Raw genomic sequence first — 24,826 nt, 5'->3', positions numbered from 1 at the left:
AAGTTCTGGAGTCAGCCTGCTCTGTTCGAATCCCTGTTTCTTTATCTACTGACTTTCCGTCTTTGGGCAAGTAGTAATCTTTCTGAGCCTCAACTTTCTTATGTATAAAATAAGAACAATAGTAACCACCTCATAGGGTTGCTATGTGAATTAAATGAGGTGTGCATATACAACATTTGATAGGCAGTGGGCATTCAAGAAATGCTAGCAATGAATACTTTATGCATATTAGAATTGCTTCTTGAAAGCTGGGGCCATCATGGTGAACATTAATGATTGTAAGACAGCTAATAACTGATGCCCTCAGCTCCTGTTAAGAGCCAGAAAGTTATTTGCCTCTCCATTAAATTGACCCAGACTGCCAGGATTCTTTCCAGTCTTTTCTGGGTTTTGAGTTTTTATATAGCATCCCGACATGGTTTCACTCTGTGGCCCCATCCAAGTCTCATCTTGAACTGTAATCCCCATAATCCCCATGTGTTAAGGGAGGGACCTGGTGGGAGGTGATTGCATCATGTCGGCAGTTTCCCCCATTCTGTTCTCATGATAGTGAGTGAGTTTTCATGAGATCTGGCAGTTTTATAAGTGTTTAGACAGTTCCTCCTTCACACACTCTCTCTCTTGCCTGCCACCATGTAAGACGTGCCTGCTTCCCCTTCCGCTGTGATTATAAGTTTCTCAAGGCCTCCTCAGCCATTTGGAACTGTGAGTCAATTAAACCTCTTTTCTTTATAAATTACCCAGTCTCAGGGAAGTTCTTAATAGCAGTGTGAGAATGAACTAATACATATCCCTTGCTATTAGACTATTGGTTATCACATTCTGAAATCACTAATATCTAGGATCCTAGCCATTTTCTTCCTCCTGTAGTGTTTTACTGACAAATTAAATAATCCAACTTGATAAAATTCTATCTAAAGCAGGTTAGAAGCTCTAATTAAATAATCAGGTCTGCACTTAAGTGACTGTACTATGTACTGCCTATTTTAGCCACTCAAAGATCTTGTCTGCTGATTTCAAGATTATCAGTTATGTTTGTGATAGATGATGTTGCTGTAAGAGACCTCCAGAAAAGTGAGAGGATGCTCTTAATATTTCATGTTTATATCTGAGTGACACAGGTCTACAGAGGCCCATGTCTTTAGAGGTTCAACAGGGAAATAATAGTACCATCCCTATTTAAAAAGCGAATATAACATATACATTAAAAATATCTATGGCAAAGTTTTTCTGCTTTAAGAAAACTGTAGGCTCTGTAAGCCAGGCATGGTGGCTTATGCCTGTAATCTCAACACTTTGGGAAGCCAAGACAGGAGAATAGCTTGAGACCAGGAGTTGAAGACCAGCCTGGACAACATAGTGAGACCCCATCTCTAAAAAAATTTTTTTAATTAGCCAGGCATGGTGGTGTGCATTTACAGTCCTAGCTACCAGGAAGCTAAGGCAGGAGAATCTCTTGGCCCAGGAGTTCAAGAGTACAGTGAGCTATGATCATGCCACAGCACTTCAGCCTAGACAACAGAGCAAGACCCTATCTCTAGAAGAAAAAAAAAAAAAAAAAACTGTAAGGGAATATACTGACTCAGCCTATCTAGAACAAAGATCTCAGCACCATAATTTAAATAGCATTTATTACATTTCTTGATTTTTTTTCCTGATTTTCAGATAAGTGAATCCTCATGGGCCTTACTCTATTACTATCCGTGAAAACATTGTATAGGAGAGACCAGAACTGTCATATTGTCATCCATGTGGATGGAGCCCCCTGAAGTTGTACAGTGAAGCAGTCCCAAGCAGATGGCCATTAGAGCAAGTTTTCATATTCTGGTTTTTTAGAGGGTTTTTGGTGCTTCAGTGGGCAAGTCATCTCAGTGTCCAACATAACTGCATTCACCTCCCACTCATTCTCCTTACTGCAAATGCTTATTAGCCATCATCCATCCAAATTTTGAGAATATTTTCTCCAGAAAACAATCTCTGTGCCTTTTTTCATACGTTCAGATATGAAAATAAAAAGCTGTTAAAAAAGACTGCTTTGGGGTCAGTCTTCCTCTCAGGACTGAAAGGTCCTTAAGGACAAGGTTGTGAAATTTTAAAATTCTCCTGCTTCCAGTGCTCAACGTGGGGCCTGGGCCAGAACAGCGCTCAGGAAATATGTGAGGAAGAAAGAACCATGGGGTGAGGAATGGTGGAGAGAAACTGAAGAAAGATGTCTTGGTCAATTTGGGCCACTATAGCAAAATACCATAGACTGGGTGGCTAATAAACAGAAATGTCTTTCTCACAGTTCTGAGGTCTGGGAAGTGCAAGATCAAGGCACTGGCAGATCCAGTGTCTGGTGAGAGCCCCCTTTCTCATAGATGGCACCTCTGGCTGTGTCCTCACATGGTGGAAAGGACCAACAAGCTTCCTTGGGCCTGTTTGATAAGGAGCACTAATTCCATTCATGAGGACTTTGCCCATGACCTAATCACCTCCCCAAATGCCCCACCTTCTAATACCATCACCTCGGGTTAGGACTTCAACGTATGAATTTGAGGGGGATAAACATTCAGACCATAGGCCCTACTAATTTTGAAGTTCAACCCACTTCTGATTATCTTATCTAATAACTGAAAATTTAAACATTTATGAATATAAATATAAACACTTGAACTGGGGTTGGGGGGAGTTTAGTGAGTCTTGGTTTGTTTTTTATTTCTTGTGTGTGCATTTTTTGTTTGTTTGTTTTTTCTGGTGCTTCTTGTGAGAAATCTTGATTTCTCCAGGTAGACTAGCCTTTTCCAGGTGGGTGTTGCCATGACAGCACAATAGAGTGCAGAATGTCAATTGCAGTCTTCTTTTTACTTTTTCAGGTTACAAATGCTGCTGCCAACTGTCCTGGCCAAATGACTCTGCATCACAAACCTTTCCTTGCATGTGGAGGGGATGGATTTACTCAGTCCAACTTTGATGGCTGCATCACTTCTGCCCTATGTATTCTGGAAGCTCTAAAGAATTACATTTAGTGCTTATATCCTTATTCTCTACATGTACACTGGGTTTTTATTTTCACAATTTTCTGTTATTGATTATTTTGTTTTCTATTTTGTTAAGAAAAATTACTGGAAAATTGTTCCTCACTTATTGTCATTTTTCATGTGGAGTATAAAATCAATTTTGTAATTTTAATAGTTACAACCCATGCTAGAATGGAAATTCTTCGCACCTTGCACCTTCCCTACTTTTCTGAATTGCTTTGACTACTCCTTGTTGGAGGAAAAGTGGTACTTAAAAAATAACAAACGACTCTCTCAAAAAAATTGCATTAAATCACGATAACAGTTTATGTGCCAAAAACTTGATTATCCTTATGAAAATTTCAATTCTGAATAAAGAATAATCACATTATCAAGGCCCCATCTTAAGTCTTCAGATGTGTCCTTGAATCAATATTTTTGCAAATTATACAAAACAAGATTTTTCCAAAATGTGAGTAACAGAGTGTAATTCTTATTTCTTATTTATCCCCCAAGTTATTAAGTGATCCTGAATTGTAGGTCATATATGTCATCATCTTAGCGTGGAAGGCAACTTGACTGACAAAGAGACCTTCCTTCAGATTTTCAGAAAATAATAAGATTCCAGTTGATTTTCCCAGCCACACAGTACTTTTTAACTTTAAAACAAATCCCAGTCTTAATATGAAAGATGAAAATTAAATAGAAACAGAGAGAAAATACATCGATCCTTACCTTTTGCTATCTTTTATGGCTGGTGCTGTTACTTTATGGGCTCTCCAGTATGTGCTGTGGCATTTAGACTGTGTCAAGTTTAATGAATTTAACACAACAAAAAATTTACTGAACCATAAAATAGATGCACTTAAAATAGTTCAATATTTGCCAAGTTGGTGGTTCAGTATATCACCCACATGCTTCAGTGACCTGTCCCCATGACTTGCTAGCTGGAGAAAAATCAATCTCCAGCCTTCCAAACCAGCTACCTGTTGCTAATTTGGAAAGCAAAATGATGAGTTCTATTCCAGTGTTTTGAAAGGGGAAAAATTATTGCAGCCTCTCAAACTAACAAAAGTTCAACAAAAGACTTCTTACTCTAATAGTGTTTAAAGTTTCACACTTACATGTCCACTATCATACATATACATATACAGGCACAGGCAGAACTTGCTTCTATGGCTGCAAAGTGGGTTTTATGACCATATAGCATATTATTGTATGTTTCCTCTTAGCAATAAATTGGCGAAAAACTTAAATGCCAACATGTGATTAATGTCACTTATTTTGAAAGCAGGGAGAGGAAGAAGGAAATTTGTAGTCTCTATGAAATGATGAAAAAGAGTGACTTTTTGTTATTTTGGCCCATATTTGACTAACATTTGTCTTTATTTATATTTTCAAAATTTTAAATGTAGGGATACATATATAGGTTTGTTATAGAGGTAAACTTGTGTCACAGGGATTTGTTGTATAGATTATTTTGTCACCCAGGAGTTAGGCCTAATACCCATTTGTTATTTTTCCTGATCCTCTCCTCCCTTGCACCCTCTACTCTCAGGTAGGCCCCACTTTCTGTTGTCCCCTCTGTGTGTCCATATGTTCTTATCATTTAGCTCCCTCTTGTAAGTGAGAACATGTGGTATTTGGTTTTATGTTCCGCATTAGTTTCCTAAAGATAATGGCCTCCAGCTCCATCCATGTTCCTGCCAAGGACATGATCTCATTCTTTTTTATGGGTGCATAATATTCCATGGTATGTATGTACCACATTTTCTTTTTCCATATTCTACCATATTTACCCTTAAAATATGGTAGAAAGTTCATTCAAATTAACTATTTTGTTTTTAACAAATATAATTCTAGAGCCATTTGACTGAAAGCACCCTGAGCCTTTAAAAACAATGCTATATTTATTTTATAAATTTATGTCCTCCAAAGGAGCGGGGGAAAGGATTTGTAAAGCTGGGATGGGTTGCTTGGAGAGGGTACTCCTCTAAGCCATTACTAATGACTTTTAATATCTATTCTTTCTAATTCTTCATCTGTTTTTATAAGACTATGGCAATATGAGGAAAAACCCTACTTAATATGTAGATCATTGTTTCTTTGCTATTTTAATTATTTTGAAAACTTATTTTACATTTAGATTTTCTTTCACTTCTTCCCCATTAGAAATGAAATGGTAGAAATATCTCCTCCAGGAAGCCATCCCAGAGGGCCAGAAAATTCAGCTGGCCAGGATGCTCTGAGAGACACAGGGCTACAGTATCAAACGCCCCTGGGAGATCGGAGTCAGCACCAGGTAGAACAGTGGCCAAGGTGCATGTATGCTAGCCCCATGGGGCCACACATCATCACAGTATTTCCAAACAAGAACTTTTATTAATCAAGCCAGCCAAGGAAAGCTGTTCTGTTTTGAAAGGAGCGTATTCAAGTGAGAAACGGCGTGAGCAGTGGGGTGATTTAATACTTGTTAGCTGATAAATATAGCCTTTGCCAGAATAAAACTTTATGATGCAGTGTTGAAAAGCTTAATTACTAAACTGTCTATGCACGTCTTGCTCAGGCAGCAAGGGTGACAAATTATAGCAGTGAAATAGTATTTTTCACCTTTGGCATTTCTGAAGGAGAAAAGTATGTCTAAAAACATTGAGAAAGCAGCAATAATCCCAGACCAGATATTACTGGGGGAGGGTGGGGGGAGGAAGATACTTCATTGAGTCACCAAGCCTTCTGTGCAAAATGCCATGGTCCCCACCCCCCGCCTCCCCACTACCTTGTTAACTGAAGAGAACAGGGTCAATTTTACATTTTTCTGGCATTTTATACTCATCCAAGCGTGTCTCTGTGTGTGTGTGTGTGTGTGTGTGTGTGTGTGTGTGTGTGTGTGTGTGTGTATTTTCACTTTTCATCCTTCTAACACCTCTGTGAAATAAGCAGAGCAGAGGATTCTCATTTACATTTTACAAATGAGGAAACCAAGGCACAGAACTTGGCCAACCAAGGTCATGTAATGATATTCCAGGACAAGAGCCCAAGCCCCTCATGACCCGTTTCTATTTACAGGCACCATGCTGCTGCCAGATGAACATGATAATTAAAACTGAACTGAAATATTAGTTGGGGGTACAGTCCGCACCGTGTGGTCTTCTTATTGATGTTTCATTTCAGAGACTTAACACTAATCCTGATGTGATATATACAGGAGTCTAATATGGGATAAAGTCTCCATAAGTACTGGCTAAGTGATTTATACTCCTGTTACTTTCATTTGCTGGTTTATTTCCTTCTTTGGGGGGTACTTGCTGTGAGAAATAGCTGCATGCTAATGACACTGAATTTCAACCCAGCAGTAGCTGGTTACAGTACAGACTCACTTTCCATCTGATTCCTCTTTGTTTCTTTGTTCCCCTTGTTTTGCTCTCTTCTTTTCTTCCAGTTTCTGCCATTTCTTCCTCCCCTTCTATTTCTTTTTCCTGCCTCTTCTCCTATGCCTACATTCTCAGAAAAACCTGGAATATGAATGCAATCACCTTATCATTCGTAGTATTTGTGCTTCCAGGTTTTAATATATCAGGGTTTTGTTGTGGCTGTTCTTAAAATTTAAAGCTGGAAGCCATCCCAGAGGGATGATCCTGTTTGTTATTCAAGTTGATTGGACAACCCTTATATTGATTTTCGAAAATGATGCAAGAATTTAAAACTGGCCATAGCTTTCAGGGATCTCAGTGCTAATAAACTAAAACATGACTTGTATGGTTTCCTTACACCAATTCTTTACTCTTCTTGTCATATGTGTGCAAAGCCTGGTACCAGGCTCTCTAGTGGACACAATGGAATATAATCAGCAATCCCTACCCAGAGATTCTACTTAGGAGAAGACAAGACCCCTGGAGTGGGAGGCAGAGTAGAGGTACCTGTTGACACATGTTGACAAGGTCACAGGCAGTGAATAAGATGCTCTAATTCGTGAAGCCAGGGAATCCTAAGAGAAATGTTTCCTTTGGGGAGAAAAGATCCCTGAACAAATACAGAGAAGCCTCAGTCAAATACATCCAGCAATATCCCTCCCCTCCACACCATACCTGGGTCGACCTGGCTGACTTCAGAATCCAAACTGCATATTAGTGTGGTCAGCACAAGTGAGTTCTTACTGCAGAAAGCTCAGCAGAACAGAGAAAGAGGTCTCTGGCAGGAGACAAAAGCCTCCGCAAACATCAGACGATCTGATGCAGGACCAAACTGCTGTATTTCAGTCTGGAATATATTTGTGTTTTAGCCAGTATCATCTGACCAGGTAAACCAAGGAAGGTGGAATGATAATATGATTCATGTTTCCTTCTCAATAGACAGTAATTGTTGTCCACTCAACAGTTCGCAGCAGAATCCCACAAAAGAGCCTGCTAAGGAGAAAGAATCTCTAAGGGGTTGTAAAAGGCTAGATGAATTATGGAACCCTGTGGAATAGCTAAGCTTAGAGAGGTTTAGAAACCATTTAGACCAGTTCTTAACCATCTTGGATGTTGAACCTGTTTAAGAAGCTATAGAAAGCCATGGTTCTCCTAATAATAACAACAAAGACAACTATGCATATGAGCACATAGAATTTGCATGCCATTTAATGCCTGCTCACCAGCTGCTTGTTTTTGTAAATAAAGTTTTATTGGAACACAGCCTCACCCATTCATTTGTGTATTACCTGTGACTGTTTTGCACTACAACAGTAGAGATAAGTGTTTTTGACAGAGACCATATGGCCTGCAAAATCTAAAATAGTTACTATGTGGTCCTTTAAGAAAATGTTTACTGACCCCTGTTTTAGGTTCAACCCCTCCCCCCACACATCTGTCTGTAGACACTCAGGGGTCCAAGGAGAACCTCTAAATCTTAAACCTATCACTTTATGTAAATATGGTCTTATCTTTGATCCACACATCTGGTCCATTGTTCCTTGATCCTATGCCACGTTGTAAATCCCTTAAGGCAAGCCTGTAACTTTGCAGTTAAGAACACATCATCTGCAGTTAGATCTGCACTTTAATCTAAAGTTTGCCTCTCATTGTGTGACCTTATGCAGTTACACAATCTCACTTAGCTTCCTTTATCATCGGCAAAATGAGTTAATGATAACTACCTCATAAGATTGTTGTGAGGCTTACGTTTACATAAAACCTTAAGAGAATGCTGGATACACAGTAAGTACTTAATAAATAATAACAGTGATGATGTTGATCATAAAGTGGGGAGCACGAGAGAGGAGAGGGGAGGAAGAGTTTAACCTGGTGCCTCTGAGGCCTCTGTGAAGGCCAGTTTCCTCTATATTTACATAGGACACAGAAGAATTGATGATAAGGAGAGTTAATGGATTGATAGCAAAGCATGAGGGTTAGTGGATTGATAGCAAAACATGGTTAAACCCAGAAGCTTAAAAGCTCTAGGTTGCTTCAAAACCATGAGACAGAATAGCAGTGTCTCCTGGTGACCAGTTCTGGGCCACTTTCTCTTTTCCAGCTACAGTGAGTAAGTAGACAACTTACCTGGGGAAAAGGTGGTTTGCTCTACTGTAGTCCTGGAAAAACACTAGGAAAGGTCATTATCAGGAGTAGTGATAGTATAAAATAGAAGCATTCTCTGCAAGAACGTTGTCTTTTCTCTTAGCAACCATTTGTGCTGAATGCAAAGAATTGCATGCTTGGATTGGATTCTGCTGAAGATTAGTGAATCTCCGAAACACTGCAAAAACTAGGGGTGAGTTATTTCACACTCCTAAGTGTTTGGCTAAGTATGCAGATTCATTTCCTGTCCCTGGCCTTCATTTTAAAGAGTTCAATTCCTGGTGGGGTCGGTGACATCCTGAATCTGCCACTTACTAGATGTATGATCTTGGTCCAATTTCTTTGTCTCTGAGCCGCAGGGCCCTCGTCTATGAAATGTGGATACAATTTCACCTACTGTAGGATTATTCTGAGGGTTATGGTATGTACATGCAAAGTGTAAGCTTTGCGTCCTGTGTAGAGAAAACACTCCATAAATGCTGGCCATTATTATTACTATTATAATAGTAGAATATGACTTAGGAAAATAATCCCCTTTGATAGCCATCACTGCATCCATAGGTAGCTTTAGATCTAGCTAGGAAGCCACTTCAGTATTTGTAGAGCTCACTGGTGACTGTACTTAAGTGCTACTGTAAGGTTGGCCTCTTCAAAAAGTCTTACTCTTGAATGAATAAATGCTGTGTATGGTTTGTGGCTGTGCTCTTTCGCAGACCTTTCATGGCACTGTGTTCTCCCCCAGCTGATCTAGTCTCCCCACTCTTGTGATACTTATCCCATGTGTACTTACTTGTTCAATATCTACTTGCTGCCAAAACTGCAATAGCCACAAAAGCGGGACCTGGCACGTAGGAGTTACTCAGTAAATATCTGTTGATCCAAAGAATGAATGAATGAATTTGACTAATTAACTTTTTTATTCTAACATTAGTAAGTGCCAAAGGAAAATCTTGCTGACACAGAATTATCCCATGGAGCAAAAATGTACTAACCTCGTCCTTAACAGAGGCAATAATTACAACAGTATCTATATTTTCTTTATGTGGTTTCTATTCAAAGTCATTAAGTGATTTCAGAAAGTCCTCACTTTATACTACATCCCATTGTATTTTGGAAGAGGTGAGGGGAAGGCGGGAGAGTGGCTCTACCATTAGAAATACAGTACTTAAAATGGGCCATCTCTGTGTAGTTGGTGTGTTGTGTATGCACATGTGTGTGCTAGCATGGGAGAGAGGTGGGGAATGGTGCTGTCCTTGTGCAAACAATCAATATAGCTCCTGTAGCAGTGTATTCTGTTATTGTGATTTTATCACCTACCAATGACATGCAAGCAGGATTATTGACTGACATTCTTATTTTTTCGATACTTTTTAAATTGAATTGCTCTAAAGGTGGCAAGAGTTAGGCCTAGAGTTAGTTGCACCCACTTCTGCAAGACAGTTGCCAACCTCAAACTTGCACCATATATTTTAACCATTACAATAAGCCATGTTTATTTGTCCTTTGGAAAATAAACTATTTTCTGTGAACCAAAAGACTGTCAGAAAATTGAATGTTAGTGATACAGAGACCATTGTGGAGGAAAAAAAAATTGGCAAGTGTCACCTAATTGAGAAATTGAGATGTTCACCATCATGGCTGAACAGCACTCTAAGAATTAGCTCTATATTACAGGAAAGAGCTACAATAATTTGCCTAGAAGCAGGAAACCCATTAATTATGTGCCTAAAATCAGGAAACCCACTCACTAAATAAACCATTTTAACTATTAATACTAAGAAACGTTAATACTTGAAACAATAAAAACTTTATCATTATTTCAATAGATGCTGAAATTTGTTGACAAATCTGCTGAAATTTGTTAAAAGTTAACTTTGGCAAACTTTAATATACATTGCTGCTAAAACATTATGATAAATTCAGAAACAGGGGATACTACCTTAAAGGAATAAGGACTTCTATTTTAAAACTATAACAAACATTACAATTAAGAATAAATCACTAGCACCATCTATTTTAAATTAGGGAGAAGTCAAAGATTCTTACATCAATATTCTAAAATTTCTAGGGTATGCATTAAGGCATGGAAAATATTTAAGAGGTGTGAATGTTGGGAAACAGAAGACAAAGTGGTTACAAATTGTGTGAATATGATTATACTCCTAGAAAACTCAAGTGCACCAACTTTTAGATTGATGAGAAATAGAGTGGCTGAACTACAAACATTCAAAGGTTAATAACTCTTCTGTATGCCAAAATAATCAAAGCAAATATATCTTCTATATAATGTTGTTAACAAAAAACAGAATACAAAGGACTATCTTTTATTTTTTTTCTTTTATTATACTTTAAGTTCTAGGGTACATGCGCACAACGTACAGATTTGTTACATAGGTATACATGTGCCATGTTGGTTTGCTGCACCCATCAACTCGTCATCCACATTAGGCATTTCTCCCAATGCTATCCCTCCCCTAACCCTCAACCCCCTGGCAGGCCCCCCAGTATGCGATGCTCCCTGCCCTGTGTCCAAGTGTTCTTTCATTGTTCAGTTCCTCCCTATGAGTGAGAACATGAGGTGTTTAGTTTTCTGTCCTTGTGATAGTTTCTGAGAATGACAGTTTCCAGCTTCATCCATGTCCCTGCAAAGGACATGAAATTATCCTTTTTTATGGCTGCATAGTATTCCATAGTGTATATTTGCCACATTTTCTTAATCCAGTCTATCATTGATGAACATTTGGGTTGGTTCCAGATCTTTACTATTGTAAATAGTGCTGCAATAAACATACAAGTACATGTGTCTTTATAGTAGCATGATTTATAATCAACAAAGGACTATCTTTAGGATCCAGAATTTATGCAAGGAAATATTTCCAAAATTTTATGGAATGATATTTTGAAACATTTGAATAAGGGAGGATATACCACGTCCCTAGAGGGAAATAGCAAATATTATGAATTTTTTCCATTATCCCCTGATTAATTTATAGGTTGCACAAAATCACAGTGGGATTTCGTTAACCTGAAAAAATAATTTTAAGTCCATCTGGAAACAAATTAACAGGTAAAAATAACTAACAAATTTGAGCAAGAAGGTAGTAAGTACCTTCCTGCAAAATGGCACTTTTATCTGCTGTTATGACATATGATAAAATTAGATAAATAAGCAGTTTACTGTTGATTCAGGAATTGATACAAATCAATGGAAATAATAACTATAAAACAGCCCCTTAATGTGATAACTGAATCAATACAAAACCAATCAATACAAAAGCAATAATTATTTAACAAATAATTTGAGGCAAATTGGCAAAGTATTTAGTTTTAGCAAAAAATCAAACTTGATTCTACCATACGTTACTATAATTTCCAGATGAATTAAGGGATAAATATAAACAAATATATAATACATGCCTCCCCAAAAACCATATAGAAGAAAATATAGATAAATATTTAACCTATTTCTAGGTTGCAAAAGAAGTTCTATAAATTAACAAAAGAAATCATAAAGAAACAAATAAGTCTACTTGATTATATTTTAAAGCTCTTAGAAAACAAAACTAAAAGATTACAGACCAGTTAAGAAAAATACATATACAACAATTTATAATAAAAGTGTGTCCTTGAAGTAGAGAAAACAACAGAAGTTAAAATTTTGGCTCAATTTTTTAAGAGTTAAAAATGATACAGATAGAGCTAAAGTCCATCTATTTTATTTTTTGTTTTTTATTATTCGTATGTTTTGTGGGTTTTTTTGTTGTTTTTAGAGACAGTGTCTTGCTCTGTCACCTAAGCTGGAATATAGTGACCTGATCATGGCTCACAGCACCTCCACTTCCTGGGCTCAAGGGATCCTCCTGCCTCAGCCTCCCAAATAGCTGGGACTACAGGCACACACCCCTACATCTGGCTAATTTTTTTTTTTTTTTTTTTTTTTTTTTTTGGTACTGATGAGTTACTACTATGTTGCCCAAGTAAGACTCAAACTCCTCCTGTCAAGTGATCTTCTTGCCTCAACCTCCCAAAGTGCTAGGATTACAGATGTGAGCCATCGTGCCCAGCTTACATGCCTTTTTAATTGTCGTAACACCACCATATTTTCCTACTTTGACATCATATGTATGTATCCATAAATTATGGTAATATTCTGTGTGTTTTTAATTTTATAGCATATTGTATGTATTTAGAACTTTATTCCCCAGTGTTGTATTTTTAGTATTTTTCCACGTCAATATACACAGATATATTCCATTGATTTTTACTACTGTACACTCTTCCATTTTATGAATATATCAGTTTATTTGTCCATTTCCCCATTGATAGACATTAGATTGCTCCAAATTTTTACTACTGCAACATTGTTGCAATAAATATGTTTGCACATTTCTCTTTTTACCCTTGTGCAAGAGTTTTTATAAGGCAAAATGTTAAAATGTATTAAAACCGAGACCTGCGTTCAAAGGAATATGCTAATTTTTATATATCTATATGTTTTAAATAATAACTTGAAAATTAACAGAAGATAACAATTATGCAGGGTATTTTAAAGCCAACTGGTAGAATTTTTTATAACTAAAATAAGTGGGACAAGGTTGGGATAAAGATGTAAAATTGGGGGGTCCTGCTCAGTGGCAGTTCCTCAAAAAGTTAGCAAGACCACCTATAGAGCCAGAACCCTCCCCATTCCAAGTCTATATATGTTCCGTGAAAGCAAAGAACCACTATTAGTGTAGACAAGATGTCAGAGGCCGTTGTGGTGGGTGGCACTGGGGTTGAAGGCTATTCCTTTGATTTTCGGGTACCAAGTGCTGGTGTGATTCTAGGATGTGGGAAGAGCCCCTGGATGACGGCCACTGGATTTCCCATATGACTTCCTGGAAATTAGAGCACACAGTCAGATTTTATTTGATTTTTTTTAAAGGAACCATAGGATACCACTTCACAGCTTTTAGGATAGCTATTATTTAAAAGCAAAACAGAAGATAAATGTTGGCAAGGATGTGGAGATACTGGATTCCCTTGTGCAGTGCTGGTGGGAATGTAAAATGATGTAGCTACTGTGGAAAATGATATGGCAATTTCTTTAAAAATGAAATATAGAATTGCCATATGATCTGCAATTCCACATCTAGATGTCTATCTATCCAAAAGAAGTGAAAGTAGGGACTTGAACTGACATTTGTACACCAATGTTCATAGCAGCTTTATTCACAACAGCCAAAAGGTGCGAGCAATGCCAGTGTCCATGGATAGATGAGTAGATAAATAAAATGTGGTATAAACATACAATGGACTATTATTTAGCCTTAAAAGGGAAGGAAATTCTGATGTGCTGCAATATGGATAAAACGTAAAGTCATTATGCAAAGTGAAATAAGCCTATCACAAAAAAATAATATTACATAATTCCACTTGTATGAGGAATCTAGAGCAGTCAGCTTCATAGAGACAGAAAATAGAATGGTGGTTGCCAAGGGCTGGGAGAAGGGGGCAATGGAGAGGGAGTGTCTAGTGGGTCAGTTTTAGTTTGGGAAGGTAAAAAGTTCTGGAGATGGATGATGGTGATGGGTGCTCGACAGTGTGAATGTACTTAATGCCACAGAACTGCACATTTAAATATGGTTAAAATCATCACTTTTATGTTATGTATATTTACCACAATAAAGAAAGAAGTTGATATTTCTTATACTTACAAAGAGGAGAAGGGCATTTGCAAATCAACAAGAAGCATGAGGCCCCTCTCTCTAGCAGAAAAATAGACTCAATCTATTTCTTTTTCTTTTAACACCCTGTTTAATGGAAATGCCAAAACAAATGGGAAAAAATACACACACACAAATATATATGAACATATTTTGCCTCATGAGTAATCAAAATGTGTACATATGTATGTTTATGTATGTGTGTTTATATTTAAAATCATGTTCTGTCTTATGAGTAAACAAAAAGTATACAAATTCAAAACTATAATGAAATGTAATTTTTAACCTATCAAATTGGCATCTTTTTTTTTTTTGAATGACTAAATTCTAATCAGGGATTAAAATGATTGGTAGAAATAAAATTTTTCACATCTTGTTTGCATAGTAAGTTGGCAATATGTATCAACTGTTTTTTTAAGCATGTTTTCTAACTCAATAACTTACATCTAGGAATCTGGCTTACAGAAATAATCAAGGATGCAGACAATGGTTTATTTGCAATATGTTTATTTAAGCATTAGTTATGACAGTGGAAAACTGGAAATAACCTAAATCAACACTAGTAGGAAATGGTTGAATAAATTCTAATAGATCAAAACAGTGGAATTTAATGCAGTCATTTTAAAATGTGGGTTTAAAGCAAATTTTTCTATATGGGATATTTTTTGTGATATAATGTTAAGAACAAACCCACAATATGTAATGCTAAGTCAAGAATACAGGATGCTTTTCATTTCTAAAAAACATCAAGTGAGTATAACATGCATTTATGTGTGTACATATATTAAGACCAAAAGAAATACTCAAGGTCTTCAAGACGGTGGGATTTTGAAAATTTTTCATTTGTTTCTTTATATTTTTTCTGTATTTGTACAATGAGCAGTCAGGCAGCCAACTGGCCTTGTATTGAGGTGCTCCAGAGGACAGAACCAAGACTGGTAGCAGTAGGAAAGTGATTGAAGCTAATATCAGAAAGAAATTTTCAATAAGCAGAGCTTTCCAATGTGGAGCAGACCTCTGGGAGTTTCTTTCTGCCAGCCCAAAACGTTTCCAGCAGAGGCTGGGTGACCACCATCCACAGTGATCCACAGTGGGGAGAGGTCACAAGAACAATGCATCTCAACCCTGGCTGGGCCACAGCATCACCTGAGGGAGGATAGAATGCAGATTCCTGGGCCATGAACCCTATCTACCTGGATTGAAACTCCAGGGCTGGGGTCTAGGGATATGTATTTGCCTTCAACTTCCCCAAGGCATTCTGAAGCAACGAGACAAAGTTTCTACACCTGAGAATCCCTAGATTAGAGACTTTCAAGGCTGCTTCCAACATGGAGATTCAAAGCAATTTTGCAATTCAAAGGTCTACAGACTATTTGAGTATCTATCTTAAAAAAACAAGGACAACAGTATAGATGCAAAGGGAGGCACGGTTGGGATTGAAGGATGGAGTCATTTGAAGATCAGTACTTTTTCTTTCATTTATTTATTTAACCACCAACGACCAAGAGCCTATGCTGTACTGAGTTCCTTGTTTAAAGCACTTGGGATATGTTAGGGATCAAAACCATTTCCTACCCTCATAATGGTCACATTCAGGTCAGGTTAACATAAAACGTAGATTCTTGGGCCCAGGAATGACTGAATTAGAATCCCTGGAGAGGGATCCAAGAATCCATATTCTATAAATGTTCCCAAGGTGCTGCGTATATACACTGAAGCAATGTTGTTTTTCAAAATATGGGCTTTGAATCATAAGTGGTTTGTTATAGTAATTTAGTGAGTCAAGAAGCTTTTCAAAAAAATTAAAATAACAGAGAAAAGAACAGGAAAAGGAAAGGAAAATTAGAATGCTGACACATGGAAACAGTAACTTGTTTCATAAAGCTTCTGTTTCTGTGCCCTGGCCACAATGTAAACTGGGTTTCAGATGGAAAACCATTGCTAGAAAATATGATGCATAAAATACATCACTGTTCTAGTCCTGTCTAACCCCTGCACGCAACAGTTCTGTTTTAGTCAAAATCTGGAGGTGAGATGCTGGGGCACACTGACCACCTTGAGGAGGGACAGGCTGTTCTGGGAATTTGACTCACTGGGAATATCCCTGCTATAATGCCACTTCCTTTTTCTTTTGGATTGAGCCTAGGGCTGCACTCTCGCACAGATGGTAAAGTCTCCAGCACATGTTGCATCATTTCTTTGGTAGACATGACAGAGCACTGCACACTATCTGTCCTGGCCTTTGTGGCAGAGTTAGAGCCGCATACAGAAAGGAACTCCTGGGACCCATTGCTTCCATTTGCTAGGCTGCTTGTTGGGGGGAAGACAAGAGCAGGGCTTATACAACCAATTTTCCAGGCCAAGTGCTGGGTATTTGATTTGGGCCCTTCATATCAGGTCAAAACCATATGCAACCCATACTTTGCAACCCAGATGAAAGATACCAATTGTTTTAAATCAAAATGAAACACAACAGGTGAACAAACCCACATAAGACAAGCTGAAAAGTCCTCCTAGGCTCTCTGAGAACCCAAGAGCCTGCTGATCTGAGCAGACAAGGGATGTTCCTGTGGTTTACTTGTTTGCTGGCACGGAAGTTTTGCTGTCACTAAAAAGAAAAATCCAAAGGCTAATTCAGCATAAATGGTCCCCTTGGCTGCATTGAGGGCAGTCACAGGTGAGTCATAAACAGTGTTGAAAAGTAGAGATCCACCCTAGAGGCCTGAGACGTGCTGCTTTTATCTCCAGCTCAGAGCAAGAAGAATGTCTCAGGAGGAACTGAAAAAGGAATTACTCAAACTGAAAACTGCTGTCCTCACCAGGAGGATTCCTTTCCTGACCCAAGTCTGGGAAGTGCCACTGGTAAACCCCCAGAAATGAATTTACCCATCAGTGAAGGACAGAGCTAGATAGTCTCAGATGTACCCAGTGACATTTTCACAGCATTAGAAGCCAAGCCTCCTTCACCTCAAACCAAATCACTGAAATGCTTGATTCTGTGCAGCTGTGGTAGAAATGCCCTGTATCAAAGGCAGGCTCCAGTACCACAAGCCAAAGATAAATAACAGAGGAAATGATCAAGACCATGACCTCTCGATGGCCCCCTAGAGCTAAATCTTTGCTAGACCTCAGAATATCAAACAGGCCACCAGCCCGCCAAGAGCAGTTCATGAACAGCGTGGAAGCCACCTCAGCCTGCGAGAGCCTGGTTCTCTAGAAACCTGAGACATCCCAAAGGAATTTCTCGTTTTATCCTCCCAAACAGGGGTTTGTTAATTCTTTCTTCAAGTGAAGAAACCCTTTCCAAATGAACGTACCCACAAAAGGTATTTGCCATTTACTTGGAAATTGGGGTTGTATGTATCTCTTGTCCAGTGGTGAACTATTAGTATTTTGAAAAATGTGTTCTCCCACCAACTAGCAAAAAAATGAACCAGAAATATAAGAGCCTTCTCCTACTGGAGATTTTGATTATAGATTCAACAGGCAAACATTATGGAGTGTTTACTATTGGACAAGTATTGAACTGAGTTCTCAGAGGATCCTGAGTGGAACCAGACTCAAGTTACTCACAGAGGGAGGCAGTGGGCAGGTGGAAGCTGAGCTTTCTTTCTCAGATCAGTGTCACAGTACCTGAAGGAAACTCTGGGCCACCACTTCCAGTTTAGGAACCCCTGAGGCACAAGACAGCAACTGAGGCTGAAGGGACTCAGTATCTAACAAGCAAGACTTGTCCCCTAAATTGCCTTTAGAGTGCCTGGCCTGAAGACTGAGACAAGTCAGCTAAATCCTCAGAATAAAAGATGTGGAGAGCAGCCAGGAGACACAACCTGACACTCAAGGAGAAGGAGATCTTGACCGCACTTGACCACACTAGGAGTGCAAACAGGTCTAATTTGCATCTCTTAGGTGTAAGACTCACCATGGAGTACAAAGGACAATCAACAGAGATTATAGGTAGAAATAAGTGTCATTGTTTCATTTACTCCTCTCTTCTCTTGTCAAAGAGATAATCTGTCTCCCCAAACCTAAGAGGGCCTCAAAGTTTAAAAGACTCATGTTCCCAGCTGGCTTAAAGAAATGACTCTTCTTCTCAGGACTTTGTCAGGAATATGATGAGTTTGGTGAGACAAGTGGATTTCAAACTGCGCTACAAGCTGGGCGTGGTAGCGCACGCCTGGAGTCCCAGTTACTCAGGAGGCTGAGACAGGAGAATCACTTGAACCTAGGAGGCAGAGGTTATAATGGGACAAGATCTCACCACTGCACTCCAGCCTGGGCAACAGAGCGAGACTCTGTCTCAAAAAATAATAATAAAGATAAAATAAAATAAAATAACAAACTGTGCTATGGTCATGGAAGTTATATTCAAATAAAATCTTCTTTGTTGTGTACATAAATCAAGTCCAAGGAAGAGCAGCGCTACCAGTTAAAGAAGGACCCCATTGCATTCCTCTAAGGCCCCCTCAAAGCAGTGTAAGCCATGGATAAAGGAGACTTCTCAGGCCCCTGTTGCCCAATTCTGTAACCGTTTTTTAGATGCCCCTCAGAGATCTATGACTTCTGTCTTTGGCCTCTTGTGGGGAAGTCACCCAAATAATGGATCAAGACCTTGTAAACCCGGATCCTCCTGTTTCAGTAGGAGTCAGTTAGGCCAGGCCCTAGTTTGATGATGGGTAAGAATGACAGCTCAGACCTGCCTCATATCGCTGTCACTTTGGTTTTTCTGCCAAAGCATCAAGCAAGCAGTGAAAAAACATGAAATTAGGGAGGGAGGACTAATAAAATAGTTTCATGCATAGGACCTCAGCTTAGTATACTAACCCTATTTACATATAGACAACCTATTCTCAGGAATCTCATTGTAAATACTCCTTGATTCAGAGAAGTATCAATTCATATCCACTCCTTGTGAATGCCAAACCAGGTCCCTGTGTAGGAAAATATTTTATTCAATCTCACGGTTGTCAAATATGTTTAAAAGTAGCCAAAGAAGTCTGAAAGATTTGATGCACCTGAGTTTTGCATTATATTGCTTTCTCCCCAAAGGGGGTATGCCTCTGAGTTTCACTGATCTTTATCATAGATTCCAGCAATTTTCTGACTCTGATGAACATTTGTTGATTGTCCCCTAACATCAGGGGTTAACAGCCTTTCTTTCCAGAGATTTTATTTTAGTGGGCTTCCTTTCACTACCCTCAGTCCATGTGGCCTGGGGTGGGGCAAGGCACCATGTGCTGGAGTGGTCAAAACCCCTAAACCTGAGTGAGTCAGTGCTTCATATTATCTTGGCCACACCAACTGGTTCAGAGGTAAAATAAACTTGAAATAAATTCATTCTGTCAGACTGGGACTCAGAACATTGGAAGAGTTTCCCACTGGACTTGAAGCAAAAGATCTGAGCCAAAGCTGCTGGTAGCCATGCCACTCTGTGGGGCAAGCCTAGAGCTGCCAGGGTCCCCATAGGAAGGTCAAGAATAAAGTTAACACAGAGGATGGGAGAGCCAAGAGATGGAGATAAACTGAGACCTGATGGCATCATTTGAGCTCTGAATTTGGCCCTGGCCTTTCTATCTGTAGGAATCAATAAGTTCTTCTTTGGCTTAAGCCATCCTGATTCATTTTTGAAACTGTCATTCTAGTGAGAGAGATATACAGCATGCAGGGACCATGGAGTCAACCCCCCACAGCTACCTCCCACACGGTCCTATTTCATGGTTTGACCATGTCTAATCATTGGGAATGGTCTGTTTGTTTGTTTTTCCCCAACCAGGCATGGCACCACATCTTTGAAGGTGGGGAGGGCATCTGGAAATATATGGAGAGCTTTCACGTTTTTTCAATGACTGGGAAGTGGGAAACACAAGTGACATTTAATGGACACAGGCCAGGGATGCTAAATGGTCTTGAAAGGTCTAGGCGGGACTATCCTGCCTAACACAAGAGAGTTCACCCAAAATGCCAATAATGCCACCATTGAGAAGCCTTCAGAAGTGAGCCTACATATTGAAAGAACCCAACTCAGAACTATGGCAGGTCTGAAAAGAGATCGAATTAGTGATTCTTTAATAGAAGAATCCATAGGAAGTTCAAAAGTCTTTAATAAAACCAAGTGTTGTCTAGAATATCTTCTTTGAGCACTGCCAAAATTCACAGAACCTTTCTGTTTATAAAAAAATCTTAAACCAATGTTTCTCCCCTATAAGACTGTAGGATTTAATTTTCTTACCAAGATATTTAAAATCAAAATTTCTCTGGGAACAGCACAGCCATGGCAGGCTTTCTTCCCTTCTGTGGCCTCTGAGACTTTTAAGAAGACACTGAATCACATGACTTCTCAACTTCCACATCGAAATTCTCTATTCCTCACTTCTTCCTCCTTTCTGAGCCTTTGTGCCATTGGCCATCTTTTGAAAAATGCACCCTAACTCAAAATGGGAAGGTCTGACTTTATTGTTCAGATGTGCTCAATTTGTGGGTTTTATGTTCTTCCTGGTTAAAGTATGTATTGGTGGTATTTTCATCCAGGAGTCCAACCACTCCTTGACAGAGGCTAGTTATTTGTTTTGTTTGTTTCTAGAGACAGGGTCTTGCTCTGTTGCCCGAGCTGGAGCACAGTGGTGTGATTGTAGCTCACTGCCTTGAAATCCCAGACTCAAGCAATCCTCTTGCCTCAGCCTCCCGGGTAGCAGGGACTATAGATTTGTGCCACCATGCTCAGCTAATTTTTCCACCTTTGGTGAAGAGGGGGTCTCACTATGTTGCCCAGGCTGGTCTCAAACTCTGGGATCAAGCAATCCTCCTGACTCAGCCTCCCAAAGTGCTGTGATTGCAGGTGTGAGCCACTGTGCCCAGCCTCCTTTTGCTTTATAGCATCTCTTATATGTTGCTTGTTGGGTTTGCAGCAATGTGTCCTCACACATCTGACAAGATGTTAGAGTCTTCACCCTGGGAGATTTGTAATTCATTAAAACTAGAAACTAGAATTCATGGGGTATTAATTTGGGTCCTCTGAAAAATAGAACAAAAACCAAATTAGAAAGGAAAATGCCTATGAAAGATAAAGGGTATAGGGAACAGGAGTAGGCAGGGACAGCTTTCAGACAGTGACGCAGGTCTGACACCTGCATTGGGAGACAAAGAAGGAGGGAAGGACGACTGGCTAAGAAGACCCAAAGACAACAATGCAAATTTGAGATGACCTCAGCCTGGCCACTGGAGATCCCCAGAGCAAAGATTGCCTGTTAGAGGAAGAAATGGCCCAGCTCTTGTGCCCTGATAGCAGCTGACACCAGCCAGCTACCTTTCTCACAGCAGGTACTCTTAAAGGGGGAATCTGAGTGATGTACATGCTGGCAGCCACGCATGATGAATTTATTTTTTTAAGTAGAAGTTGTTTGGCATGTGGGGTGTGTGTGTGTGTGTGTGTGTGTGTGTGTGTGTGTGTGTGTGTGTGTGTTTAAAAGAAAAGAGATTGCCTTGGAAGTAGGAGTCTGAACTGTGACATGATAGAAACAATGCAAACCACAATAGAATATTTCTGTTTGTGAGACCAAGTCCCACCCACAACTTCTAGACTGTTGGCTTGGTCAAAAGAGAATAATTCTACACTTTACAAAGCAATGGGATTAGAAATGAAAATTGGCCAAGGCAAAGTATACTGAGACTGCTGGGCATCCAACATGCTGTGTTAGTTGTAAAGGTGGAAAAGCCCTCTGTTTTGGCCAGGAATCAGGGGAGTTATTTTAGGAGCAGCCTCCTCAGTGACCCAGACATTAGCATTTGATTTCCAAAGCTCTAAAGAACATAAGCCTGAGAGCGTTTTTCCACTGCCCTATGTTTCTTTCTCCATAGGGCTTGTCGCACAAATCTGCTGTAAATCCAGCATTCACTCACCTTCTCATGGGAGCCTGTGGAGAAGTGGATCATTGTTATTAGAGTGGGTGAGGCTTCCTGAGAAGTGACTGGCCTGCCCATCCTAAGGACCTCCTGGCTTAGCATCACATGACTAACCAGCCTGGTAAAAAAAAGCACTCAGAATTTACTCATATGCATCAAATTTTATCAGCCCATCTTCTGCCAATAAAGTGCCCTAGACAAAAAAGCCCAAGAAATGACAGTCACTTCTACAATCCTTATGACATTTTCTAGGTGAATTTCTGTAGTGTGAGCTGCCTCATGCTGGTTGCTGGGGAGATGAAGGAAAGGAATTCAGAGAAAAGTAAAGCATGAAACTTTTCCTAAAGGCATGAATGACTAATTCTCCATTTGGGACACCCATGAGTAAACTCAGATCCTCCTGTTACTCAAAAGGGAAAGACAAATCAGTTATAACAAGGAATATTAATTGTGCACTTCTGACTGATCTCATTTTATATTTAGAACAACACTATAAAGAAGACTTCTCCAAAAAGCTCCTAGAACTGATAAACACATTCAGCAAAGTTAGAGTATACAAAATGAATGTACACAAATCAGTAGTCCTGCTATACACCAACAGTGACTAAGCTGCAAATCAAATAAAAAACTCAACCCCTTTCACAATAGCTGCAAAATAAAATAAAATAAAATAAAATAAAATAAAATACCTAGGAATATACCTAAGCAAGGACATGAAAGACCTCTACAAAGAAAACTACAAAACACTGCTGAAAGAAATCATAGACGACACAAACAAATAGGAACACATCCCATGCTCGTGGATGGATAGAATGCATATTGTGAAAATGACCATACTGCCAAAAGCAATCTACAAATTCAATGCAATTCCCATTAAAATACCACCATTCTTCACAGAACTAGAAAAAGAATCCTAAAATTCATATGGAACAACAACAACAACAAAAGCCCGCATAGCCAAAGCAAGACTAAGCAAAAAGAACGAATTTGGAGGCATCACATTACCTGACTTCAAACTATACTATAAGGCCATAGTCACCAAAACAGCATGGTACTGGTATAAAAATTGGCACATAGACCAATGGAACAGAAGAGAGAACCCAGAAATATAAACCCAAATACTTACAACCAACTGATCTTCAACAAAGCAAACAAAAACATAAAGTGGGGAAAGGATGCCCTATTCAACAAATGGTGCTAGAATAATTGGCAAACCACATGTAGAAGAATAAAACTGGATCCTCATCTCTCACCTTATACAAAAATCTACTCAAGAAGGATCAAAGACTTAAACAGAAGACCTGAAGCCACAAAAATTCTAGAAGATAACTTTGGAAAAACCCTTCCAGACATAGGCTTAGGCAAAGACTTCATGACCAAGAACCCAAAAGCAATTGCAACAAAAACAAAGATAAATAGATGGAACTTAATTAAACTAATAAGTTTGTACACAGCAAAAGAAACAATCAGCAGACTAAACAAACAACCACAGAATGGGAGAAAATTTTCACAATCTGTACATCCAACCAAGGACTAATATCCAGAATCTACAAGGAGCTCAAACAAATCAGCAAGAATAAAACAAACAATCCCATCAAAAAGTGGGCTAAGGACATGAATAGACAATTCTGGAAAGAAGGTATACAAATGGGCAACAAACATATGAAGAAATGCACAACATCACTAATGATCAGGGAAATGCACATCAAAACCACAATGCAATACCACCTTACTCCTACAAGAATGGCCATAATCAAAAAATTTTTAAAAAATAGATGTTGGTGGGGATATGGTGAAAAGAGAACACTTTTACACTGCTGGTGAACACGTAAACTAGTATAACCACTATGGAAAACAGTATAGAGATTCCATAAAGAACTAAAAATAGAACTACCATTTGATCTAGCAGTCCCACTTACTAGTATCTACCCAGAGGAAAATAAGTCATTATATGAAAAAGATACTTTCACATGCATGTTTATAGCAGCACAATTTACAACTGCAAAAACATGGAACCAGCCCAAACGCCCATCAATCAATGAGTGGATAAATTGTGGTGTGTGTGTGTATATATATATATACACACATATATAATATACACATATATATATACACACACTGTGGAATACTACTCAGCCATAAAAAGGAATGAAATAATGATATTCAATGCAACCTGGATGGAATTGGAGACCATTATTCTAAGTGAAGTAACTAAGGAATGGAAAACCAAACATCATATGTTCTCACTCATAAGTGGGAACTAAGCTATGAGGATGCAAAGACATAAGAATGATACAATGGACTTTGGGGACTCAGGAGAAAGGGTGGGAGGTGGGTGAGCGATAAAAGGGCTACACGTTGGGTACAGTATATACTGCTTGGGTATGAGTGCTCCAAAATCTCAGAAATCACCACTATAGAACTCATTCATATACCCAAATACCATCTGTTTCCCCAAAACCTATTTAAATCAAAAAAGAAGAAGAAGAAGAAGGAGAAGGAGAAGGAGAAGGAGAAGGAGGAGAAGGAGAAGGAGAAGGAGAAGGAGAAGGAGACATTACCATTATTCTCTTTGGACGGATGAGAATGCCTAGGTTGAGAAAGTTTAAATCATCTGCCTAAACTAACCTAGTTAGCAAATAGCTGAGCTGAGACTTGAACTCAGGTC

At 39.0% G+C, this 24,826-nt stretch overlaps 1 protein-coding gene across 4 annotated transcripts in view; it reads left to right on the top strand.

The window, feature by feature from the left end:
* RNLS (renalase, FAD dependent amine oxidase) overlaps positions 1-24,826 on the top strand; it is a 419,665-nt gene that overhangs the window by 314,664 nt on the left and 80,175 nt on the right. For 2 of the 4 annotated variants that reach the window (XM_050805150.1, XM_050805147.1), the window contains one exon: positions 2,856-3,401. The exons of 1 other annotated variant lie outside the window; for it this stretch is intronic. In XM_050805150.1, the coding sequence (XP_050661107.1) occupies positions 2,856-2,953 (98 nt within the window). In that variant the 3' untranslated portion in view covers positions 2,954-3,401. Of the gene's footprint in view, positions 1-2,855; positions 3,402-13,354; positions 22,847-24,826 lie in introns of those variants that run through there. One more of the 4 variants, XM_050805151.1, reaches the window with a different exon arrangement.

The sequence above is a fragment of the Macaca thibetana genome, chromosome 9 (genome assembly GCF_024542745.1).
Source record: "Macaca thibetana thibetana isolate TM-01 chromosome 9, ASM2454274v1, whole genome shotgun sequence".
NCBI lineage: Eukaryota > Metazoa > Chordata > Mammalia > Primates > Cercopithecidae > Macaca > Macaca thibetana.
The sequence above is the reverse complement of the archived record's forward strand: the minus strand, read 5'-3'. Positions and strand labels throughout refer to the sequence as shown.